This window comes from Miscanthus floridulus, chromosome 5 (assembly GCF_019320115.1).
Source record: "Miscanthus floridulus cultivar M001 chromosome 5, ASM1932011v1, whole genome shotgun sequence".
NCBI lineage: Eukaryota > Viridiplantae > Streptophyta > Magnoliopsida > Poales > Poaceae > Miscanthus > Miscanthus floridulus.
The window spans coordinates 101247230-101258412 of NC_089584.1; the positions used below are offsets into that span (position 1 = coordinate 101247230).

An 11183-nucleotide genomic window follows, 5' to 3' on the forward strand; every position below is an offset into this window, starting at 1 on the left:
CGGCTGCCCTCCCGTCGCCGAGATCGGCGTGCTCCCTGGCCACCTGGGTGCGGATCTCGGCGAGATCTCAGTGGCAGCGGCGCCATGTCCTCGGCCACAACGCAGGTCGCTCCCGGCGGCTGGGGCTCGGTGGTAAGTCGCCGAAGTGCGGAGAAGGAAGGGGCCGTGACCAAGATGCAGAAGAGAGCAACGCAGTTGCACGGCTGGCCACACCTCGCCCGCCCGACGGGTTGAGCGGTCTGGAACCCGATGCAGACCAGCCCGGATGTGCCCACCAAGTACGGGTTACCATGGGTCGGTTTACGGGTTGTGACCGGATCACGTATAGGGTTAGCGAGTCGAGTGAGTTACGAGTTTTTCCTCTAGACCGAGCACTATGGCAGGATGCGCGAGAGTACGACGAACTCAACACCACCCACGCGGCACGTCCCTCGTGTCATCCGGACTAGCCGCCACGCGATGGCTCGTGGCTCCCTGATGGCAGGTTTTAGCAAGCAGTCACTTTTCAAAAAAAAAAGTTCTCTAGCCTCTAGCGTTGTTAACTTGTGGATAGGCATAGGATCACTTTTGATCGGAGGATCCGAGTAGTACATAGGTCTTGTTTAGTTCGTTCTAAACTTCCAACTTTGGCACTACGCAAAAAAAAAAAAGATTTTCCGTCACATCAAATTTGCGGTAAATGCATGGAATACTAAAAGTAGACGAAATTAAAAACTAATTGCACAATTTAGTTGTACTTTGCGAGACGAACATTTTGAGCCTAATTAGTCAATGGTTGGACAATTATTACCAAATACAAACGAAATGCTACAGTGACACTATAGTATATTTTATTAACTTTGCACATCCAAAATTTAGCAACTAAACAAGGCCATACTATTTTGGAGACACAATCACACGACAGACCTTGAAATGTCAACATCAAGATCAAGGAGTCGCGACTCGGGAGCGGCCAGTTCGAATTTGAATGCTGTGATGAGGCGCATCATTGCTACTCCGTGCTCGGCTCGAGATGGTGTGCTATTGTGGGCCAACACAATCCATGCCTGTTTTGTTCCAGGGTTTCTGGGTTGTCGCCTTTTTGAAGATACACGGCCCACCTATGCTGATACTCCTGCTCCTGCATTTTAATAATAGCAAACATACCGTGCATTATATATTGCTCTTTAAGTCCAAAATCCATCTAATATGTCCAATAATAAAAAGCTATTATAACTACATTATAATTATATATCAAAAGCTGAAGCACTGAATTTTAAAGTCCACATTCACACCCTAAAATTTTAGCAAAATTAAGTAAACTTTGTTAGAGGCTAGTCAATATGACTGTCCACTACTTTTGTGCCGACTCGTGTGACTAGATATATACGTGGTCTAAAGTCGGATTCTAGAATTAAAATTTTCCATTAATACCTTAAAATTTTAACAAAATTAACTAAAATTTATATGAGATGATTCAATGACTAGTCGCTATTTGTGTAGATCGTTCTAGGAAGGCGCCGAGCTGGCGCTCTAACCTCCCGTAGTCGAAGTCGAGGAGCTGGTCGCTTCCAGGGGCGCGGGCCTCCGGTGCGTGCAGCTGTAGCTCCTCAAGCGCCTCGACGATCACGTCGAGGCCAGCAGAGTGGAGAGGTCGGACAGCGGCGGGAGCCATCGCCAACTCATCCTCCATCGTGACGATGAAGTCGAGGTCCCCGAAGCGCATGTGCACGTCCGGGACCCAGCTGACGTTGGGACTAGCCATCTGAGGCCTGGTGTGGATGTCAAGACGCGCAAAAGGCCCCTACCTGGCGTGCCAACTGTCGGTGTTTCGAGTTACCACCGATAAGTAAATTTCTAATATTACGCGTCTGGCTTGGATGATGTGCTTAGATGACACGAGGTTTATACTGATTCGGGTAGAATGTCTCTACATCCAATTCGTTGTTGCTGCTCGTGTTACTAACACTGAAAGTTCGTAGTAGGGGTTAGAAACAGGCGAGAGAGGGACATGTCATAAGTCTCTGGTGAAAGGAGTGAACGGGTGCTGAGAGAGCTCGGTTGCTACTCAGCCGTGTGTTCAGCGTTCGATAGGTTCGATCGGATCTAGCCTGAATCGATGTAATGTGTTGCGATCTGGTCAGTTCGAGGTTCGATTCAAGTCCCCCTCCATGGGACGCCCTGCTTTCTTTTTTATAGACCAAGGAAAAGCACGGGTTACAGCGAAGAAAAAGAGAAGAAACGAGAGGGAGAGGACGGCCTCCAGGACCGCCGGGTCCTTCTTATCCTTCATACGGGTCCCGCCGACACTGTAGATGTCAACAGGGACGGCGCCACGTTGTGGTCTTGTCCGTCACTAGCGCCATGCGCAGGCGTCGTCTGCCGGTCACGGCGCTCCACTCCATCCTGGCGGACGTCGTGGTGAACCGACGTGCCTGTCAGTGTTCGTACGAGGGTTAAGCGGAATAGCACCGGTACGCCCGACGCTGATCTTGATGTGAACCCTTCGGTATGGCCCCCGTGGCCACTGATTACATCGGGGCGTGCCGGTCTCTTCCCTGGTGTCAGAGCTTTGACCCAGGTCCATACACTTAGACCTGGAGTGGTTGGCGGCGGAATGGGTCTCCGTTAGGCGAGACGGAGTCCGCGGCCTTGGGGTCGGGAGAGGCGGAGCCCACGACCTCGGGCCGGGAGAGGTGGAGCACAAACCTAAGGGTCGGGCGAGGCGGAGCCCGCTATCTCGGGGTCGGGCGAGACGGAGCCCTCCCCTAGAGGTCGGGCGAGACGGAGTCCGCCACCAGAGGTCGGGTGAGGCGGAGCCTGCGACCTCTGTGTCAGGTGAGGCGGCGGGATTGGGCGAGGTGGAGCCCGCGGCCTTGGTGTCGGGCGAGGCGGAGCCCTCCCCCAGAGGTCGGACGAGGCGGAGCCTGTGGCCTCGGGGTCGGGCGAGGCGGAGCCCTCCCCCATAGGTCGGGTGAGGCAGAGCTTGCGCGCCTGGGGTCGGTTGGAGCTGTAGTCGCGCTCTCGACTGCTCGAATGAATCAATGTTGATGGTTATTAGCTCCTTCTCTTTCGGGTATCCTAGTATTGATCCCCAACAATAAGTGAGCCCCATGACAAAAGACACGGAGCCTATAATTAAAAATCTCACGTTCACATAGCAAAAGGTTTTTGGAATATGATTACCTGCTACTTTGTGAAGACGGTGTCAACATATATATACATGGACCCCACGTCGAAAGTCAGACCTAAATCAATAACCATGCGTTCACACCTTAAAATTCAAATTACTAAAATATATCAGAGATGACTCAGTACTATTGTTCGCTACTTTCTACAAATAAACTTAAAACTAGATATTAAAGGCTGATCTATCTCTCAACTAATCAAGTCCACATAAATCTGATAAATACTACTCCCTCAATCTCCAAATAAATCAATTTCTAAAATCCATGTCAATTATTTTTTTTGAAAGTTTAACTAACTTTATAGAAACGAGAAACAAAATATATGACATAAAATGAGTATCTTATAAAAAATATATTTTATCATAAATTTGATGATGCTAATTTGATACTATAAATTTTAATGTTTTTTTATCTAGAAATTCAGTCAAGGTTAGAAAATTTTGATTTAAGACAACTCTAGAAATCTATTTATTTTAGGGACAGAGGGAACACAGTTTTGGAGTTAACGTACATGGGTTTTTGGATTTCAATGAATCAAAAGATTAAGGTTTGGCAGGTGAATGGGCCGCTCCTCGGATAACGCGTAAGATTTTCACCTGTAGGGGCTGTTTGGAAGACTGGTATTACGTCTAATACCTTTGTAATTTAGGGTGTGTTTGGTTACATGAATATCCATGTTTGGTTGAATGGACAAGCTAAATCTGGATATCCACAATAAGGACCCTGTTTGCTTGGAGGAATTTGAAGAAATCTGGAGGAATTTGTGAGCGTGAACAATGAAATTCAGCTGTGAACAGTGAAATTCGGCTGATTTTTGTACCAGCCGCACGCAGCCAAGAAATATTCTAGGTAGATGCTGGATATCGTGGCCCTGAAAAATCTAGCGGATGAGGATATCCACATGTTGATTAACGTATGTTTTGTGTGTCAACTAGAGTAGTATAGTGCTAATTAACATATTTTATTTTTAATTAGTGATTATAATGACAAGATTAGTATCGGTGCATATTTATTAGTGTATAATTAGTTGTTATTATTTTTAAATAATAGATATAATTAGTTAAGTATTATCATCACATGCAATCTCATCCATCAACAAAATTGAAAAATAGCTCGCCCCATCCATCCAACTAAACAGATAACATAAATATTCATATCCCGAAATCCATAGATAGTCATATCCTATCCACTCTTGTGCTCGAACAAACACCACCCTTACATGCCCTAGTAATTTTCGGACGTGCCTGGAAAAACATTGCTTGGATGTATGGTATTTATAAAAAAGTTCCTGGCGGTTTGGCTCATTCCAACCGGGATTTTTTTTTCTCGATAACTATCGGGCGTGGCTTGATAGGCGGCAGCGGTCTACACTCTCCAGCGGTCCTACAGTGGCACGGTCGGCCCTGAGGGTGGGCAAGCGGGGCGGCCGCCCTGGCCCCAATCGCACGGCCCCCATCCAGATATACACTTAGTACGTAGCTATATTAATACATGGTTTGGTTGGCTCGTGAAGGGCCACGACAACCTAGCATATTGGCGCTCGCGATTTGTTTGTCGACTCTGCGACTGCGACTTCTCATCTCGGAACCAAATCACAAATCACGAACACAGCGCAGCAACTGCGATGCAATCACCCAACTCAACGGTGGCGCCGCGGCGGGCGGCCAACTCGAAGTGAGACTCCAACGAGGCATATGTAGGTTCGTATGAACTAGGTATGCACTGATATTCGAAGTCCCCTAAATCACCCCCAACGGGCTATGCAAGCGCCGGGACGTCCGAACAGGACGCCCGCGCAGCCTGCCCCCGTGCGCTGATGCTGATTTTTATTCCCGCCCACACGCACATATGCCTTGTCGTAGCGCCCACGCGTTCAGACGACTCGCCTCGCCACACAACACACCCTGTCCGCCTGGATTCGAAGCCGCCCGCCTCGTCCCGTACGCCCACCCTGCCCCCGTCACGGCCCATTCTTCGGCGCCTGTGCCATGCCACCATCACTCCCTACGCCTGTTGACTCTCCAAACAGTATGAAACACGTGCAACATGAAACATTTGAATGCAACATCCGTATAAAACGGATGAAACATTTAGAACATATACTTGCAACATATGTGTGAAACATATGCAACTTTAGATAAGATACTTGTAACTTGCGACCATGAAAACATGTACTGCAACATAAGACTGAAACAACTGAAAAATTTAAAATATATTCTTGCAACATATACGTGTGAAACATGTGCAACATCCAGATCAGAACGCTTACAACATACGTCTGGAACAAATGAAACACTTGCAACATGCCTCTGAAACACTTGCAATATATGCATATCACTGATCTACTTTTGCAACATCCATATAAAACAATTGTAACATACCTCAGAAACATTTGCAATATGTGCAACATCCCTGATCTACTTCTACACCATCCATATGAAACAATTATAATATACCTCTGAAACACTTAACATACGCTTGCAACATGCGCTTCCATCACAATACCTCGTTGCTGAAGTTGTGCTTCACCATGGCTAAGGTGTTGTTCATGTGTTTTTTTTCTTAAATGCCCAAAAGATTCCCGTGATTCATGTGTACAACACCCTAAAATTTTGTTTCGTTCTGGGCCCCTAAAAATTTAGGACCGGCCCAGCGGCGGCGAAACGAGATGCAGCAACGGGATGCGCACAGCCGAGAGCTACGGGCTCCTTGGGGGCCACCCCTTCCCTCCCGTCGGCAAGCTGGTGAACTCCCATGGCGATGCCTCGCTTAGCGACGGCGGCAGCTCGTGGTATTCCTCGCCTGGATGCAGCGAGGGCGATGGTGGCGGGGATGTCTCCAGACTTCAGAGGGCAGAGACGGAGGAGTAGGCACTGGCGGCAGCGGCGTCCGTGGCATGGATGCCTCGCTGGGCAAGCAGGCACGGACGGCGGCAGCAGCCTCTCTGGACGCCATGGTCCAGGGCCGATGCCTCGCGTGGTCGTTGGACGCCAAGGAAGGGACGCGGAGCGGGGAGGACAGGAGTTGCCGTTGCCGTGTTCCATTGGCTATGTTTAGCCAAACAATAATTTACTCCCTCCATTCAAAAATTAGGGGCGTATTTGGGTGTGCCGCGATGACCAAGGAAAGCTGGCGCATGCAGGATTGCTCCTTAAATAGCTGTTTCCATTTACTCCGCCCGCGTCTGTTGGATTGCCGAGCAAACAGTCCGCTAACCCCGCCCAAAACGCCGTTAGCGCGCGTGCTCAGCTTTCCTTTTCACCGCCCGAAATCTTCTTTCTTTCCTTTTCACCATGCCTGGCATCGCGCGCGCAATTCTCTTCCTTCCCTATTGACGGCGCGAAATTTTCATCCTTTCCTTTTCACCATGCACACAACGCACTCAAATCTCTCTTCTTTTCGTTTTTCTTCTTCGCGGCAACCAAATTTCAAAAGGAAATTTCATTTGCCGCCAGTGCTCCGCGACAGACATCTCATTTAGGTTTGCACGGTCTACATATAAGACCACTGAACCCTTCCATCTCTCTCCATCTCACACTCATGCTGTACTACAACCATGCCTGGGCTAGAGATCGATTTGAACCAAAATCCATCAGAATCAGACTTAGAAAATCCCATAGCTTGGGATGAGATAGAGGAGTGGGATGGCCCTGCCAATGAACTCGATTATGCCATGGTCTGGAATGATGAGAATCAAGGTGAGTACCTAATCATGATCCTCGATCTGCTGTGCCTTCCCTCTGTGCATGATCTGAACTTTTTTGATTCTGTGTTCCATATCTTAGGTCATGGCCAAGGATCAGATGGAGAACAAGATGATGCTCCAGCAGATGGAGAACAAGATGATGCTCCAGCAGATGGCGTCCAAGTAGTGGGTTTTTCAAATGGTGATTTTCAGTTTCCTGTACTAATAATCCCTTTAGATCAACTACCTTTGTTTCTTAGGTGATCTTATTTCTTTGACGATGAATAGTATGCATATGTTACAGGTTCCAATAACAATAGACGGAGGTACTATCCTGATGATTTGAAGATCGCCATATACCTAGAGCTACTGGCAAAAACTGATCCTCCTAGGCTAAAACATGGGGTTTCAAAGTACGTTGCAGATAAATTTGAGGTGCCTCTAAGACTTGTGCAGAAAATTTGGAAAAAAGGAAAAGATGGTGGAATAAATAATGTTGTGAACAAGTGGTCTAAGAATTGTGGTAGGAAAAGAATAGAAATAGACATGGAAACGATATTCCGGTTGTTTCCTCGTGCACAAGAAATTACATCCGAAAGCAAATTGCAGGTGAAATAATTTATAAAACTTCCAAACAGGGCCTAAGGCATAAGATTACAGAAAGATTATAGGTGGCCCACTATCAAATGAACATACCATTAGATCTAAAGAGAATAAATCATCCAACGGTTCTAATATATAGAAGGTGGGTATGAAATTTTGGATGACAACTATTTTTCAATTCTTTAGCTCTTTTATACTAGTAGACTAGACTAGACTAGAATAGATATAGATACAGTTGCATATGCAAAACAGCAAACCAACGCGGAAGTAACTTTCACGTACGTCAGGATCCAATTAACATAATTACTATATATAATTATAAATTTTATAGAAATATTAAATGCACTTTTGAAAATGGCCCCACAGGCCACAGCTGTACCTGGATCCGCCACTGTTTAACGTCAGCGACGACTCAAGGAGTCAAGGTGCTAAGTCTTCGCTTTGTGCACAGCTAGCAAATGGAAATTGCGTGGGACATGGACAAAGTTGTCCCATGGACAAAAGCGTGGCGAATACCGAGCCCAGTGGAAGAGAAATTTCATGTGACCTTCTTGATGGCTTGTGAACAAGCAGAAACTGTCGAGCACACTGGAAGCGAAATTTCGTGGTGACCTCCTTGATGGCTTGTCTGCAGGCAACAAACTCTCGCCCAACTCTGTATAAATGGATGTCCCAGCTGCTGGTAAGAACTCGCGCGAAGCAAGCAAGCCTTGGCGCTAGGATACTTCATGGACTATGGCAAACCGCTCGTGAAGGGTGAGCTCAAACTCTCCCTAAATCCTCCTTGCGCCGAAGACAACCCCACTCCCACCGGAGCCTCCTCTGATGGCTCGTCAGCCTGCGCCTCGGCCGTCGCCCTGTCCTTTCTCGGGCTCAACAGCGTGATAGCCATCTACCACTCGAGACACGATCCCCGGTCCATACTATTTGTAACCGTCTCCTTCTTCTGCGTCGTCTTTCTCTTCCACCTGCTTCGTGTGTTCGAGAGATTGTCCCCGGAATCGCCCAGGAGGTTGCAGGTGAAGGCGGCAGTATGGGCCCTCACCACCACCCTGACGGTCATGTTTTCCGGCAGAGTTGCCCCGTTGATGCCCGCGCCTGTCGCCGCCGTCGTGTGGTCGATGGCCGCGGTGACCATCCTTGCGGGCTTCTACTTGTTCTTCGTATGCCCAGACGCCGCCTCCACCGCCGCCGCCGAGAAGCCGGCCTGCAAGGTTGGCGAAGGCCCGTAGATAGTTTTTGTGTGGACTCCCTCGGAGATTTCACGATGGAAGTATCTATGTCCTATCAGACGTGGTGTAGAGTCTGGCTTTTGTATTTGTTACAAGTATATTGTAAGGAACGATCTCAACCCAACCGCATATTCGGAATTGTTCGGTATATTAGGCAATCCTCGAACGGTCAAAACAGGGGGGAAAAATGGGTAGGGACCGTCCCCACCCGGCATGGTGCGGACTTCCAATGAAAACACGACATGTGGACATGCGAGCCGAGCCATCCAGAGTCATAGCACGGTGCGGGACACGCGTCATGCGAGAATAGGATATCCGCACGGACTGCAGTGCGGTCCATCCGCATGTAATTTTTTCCCGTCAAAACACGCTCACACATGTTCACACGTCTCGGTGATTGGCGGACAGATGTGTATCTTTTTTTTTTGAACTAAAATTTTATTAAAACCTAAGTAACATCGTTACAAGAGAGTGAGACAACCCACTTTTGAAAACAAGAAAAAAAAGTCCGACACTTCCTGGACTTAATAGCAAAATGCACCAACTCATGAGCCAACTTATTCTAGAATGTGTATCTTCGAACTTTCTCTCCTCCTCCTGTATAAACACTACTACATAGTTGACAATCACCGCCGTCACTTTCGCTGCTGATTTGCTGCACACCGACGGTGATACTCAACGCCACCAGTCATCGGTTTGTATTACAAACCGTCGGTGAAATAATTTTTATCACCGGTTGTGTTACAAATAATTGGTAAAAATGGGAGCGATTATCACCGTTGGTTTGTGTTACCAACCGGTGGTGACGGGTCGAGCCATTTTCACTGCCGGAACTGACGGTGAAAATCACTTTCATCAACAGTTTGAGTTATGCTGCAATACAATAAAATTCATAACTTTTTTCAAACAAAGCTATATGAAAACAAACTTATATCAAAGAGATATACAATTTTGTAGTTGATGATTTTTCTATTTGAAATCATTTACGGTCCCAGAATTCTGTTTGAAGCTCTCGTATTTTAAAATTCAATTTTTTTGAATTGCACAAACTACCTCAGATGAAAAAATGATCAAAAGCAAAATTTTAGATCTCTATGTGATCTATAACTTTATAGATGACAGCTTTTTCATTAGAAATAATTTAGGGTCTCAAATTTGTATATGAAGTTCTAAAATTTAAAATTCAAAATTTTCATACGACTTCGGATGGAAAATCGACCAAAACTAAAGTTGTAGATCTCGATGATAACTACAACTTTGTAGTTGATGATCTTTTCATTTGAAATCATTTGAGGTCCCAAAAGTATGACTGAAGTTCCCACACTTTTAAATTCAAAATGTTCAAATGACCGCGGATAGCAAAACGACCAACATCAAAGATGTAGATCTTAATTAGAACAACAAAACTTTGTAGTTGATGACCTTTTTATCTGAAGTCTTTTAGGGTCCTAAATATTCATTTGAAAATCCTAAGAAGTGAAACCAAGAGAATGAATATGCATATAGATACATGGGACTTAGGGGTGGAGTGGTTAGACTAGCTAAGCGCGAGGACACATGTCTTAGGTTTGAATCCCACCACCGCGTGGCGCGGAGATTTTTGCATGAAAAATCACGTGACTTTTGATTTACGTGCAACTGGCTGGTGGGGCCTCCCGGGATTGAATCAAAATTTTTAGCTATTTTGACTCGATTTTGAAATTTCTGGAAATCCTAATCACCGCTGACTGGTAACACGAACCGATGGTGATAGACTATCATCACTGCTGGTAAGGCTGGGCAAAAAATACCGAGAACCGAACCAAAAATACCGAGATCGAATTTTTCGGTACTCAATTCGGTTCCTAATTCTCTGGTATATTCGGTTCTTTATCTCAGGAAACCGAATTTATAGAACTATATGAAATATGCTGAATTTGAGTGTTGTTATGCTATTGATTGTATTATTGTAGACTATTATATTGTGTATTTATAGTATTAGACTCTTATAGTCTTGTGGACTTTTATATGTATGTATTTGACAGTATTATTCTCTACGAAATCATGTTAAAATTATGTAAAAATGACCTTTTGAACCTCTGTGATCAGTTCAGTATTTTTTCAGTAATACCGAAACCGAACCGAAAATACCGAAACCGAATTTTCTCGGTACCAATTTTTGGAAGGAACTGATCAATACCTATTTTCTGAGGAACCAAATTTCTGTGAGAACCGAAGTATCGTACCGATCGGTTTGGTAATACCGAATGCCCAGGCCTAACTACCGGTGATGATCATTCTTATCATCAACGACTTTCGCCTCCGAGGGGCCAAAACCAACGGTGATGAGGGGTCTGGAACTGGTGGTGATGAAGATTCTGTAGTAGTGAAATATCAGGCTATGATCAATGATTCATTTTATTCTGCTGTTTTCTTTTACATTACTTGCATTACTCACGTTATCAGCACACAGCTCGTCTCTCGCTCGCTTCTCTCGAAAGAGAAAACAATAAGCAT

General features: G+C 45.9%; 2 protein-coding genes across 2 annotated transcripts; both read left to right on the plus strand.

Annotated features, from left to right (window-relative positions):
- The first annotated feature begins 6554 nt into the window (after window positions 1-6554).
- Window positions 6555-7596, plus strand: LOC136452784 (uncharacterized). Its single transcript, XM_066453377.1, has 3 exons — window positions 6555-6865; window positions 6953-7054; window positions 7157-7596. Exons 1-3 carry the CDS (start codon window positions 6724-6726, stop codon window positions 7468-7470), a joined length of 558 nt encoding a protein of 185 aa, XP_066309474.1. The 5' UTR covers window positions 6555-6723; the 3' UTR covers window positions 7471-7596.
- Window positions 7597-7715: 119 nt separating this feature from the next.
- On the plus strand, window positions 7716-8825 carry LOC136452785 (uncharacterized). Its single transcript, XM_066453378.1, has one exon. The coding sequence runs from the start codon at window positions 8184-8186 to the stop codon at window positions 8685-8687; it is 504 nt and encodes a 167-aa protein (XP_066309475.1). The 5' UTR covers window positions 7716-8183; the 3' UTR covers window positions 8688-8825.
- The last annotated feature ends 2358 nt before the right edge of the window (window positions 8826-11183 follow it).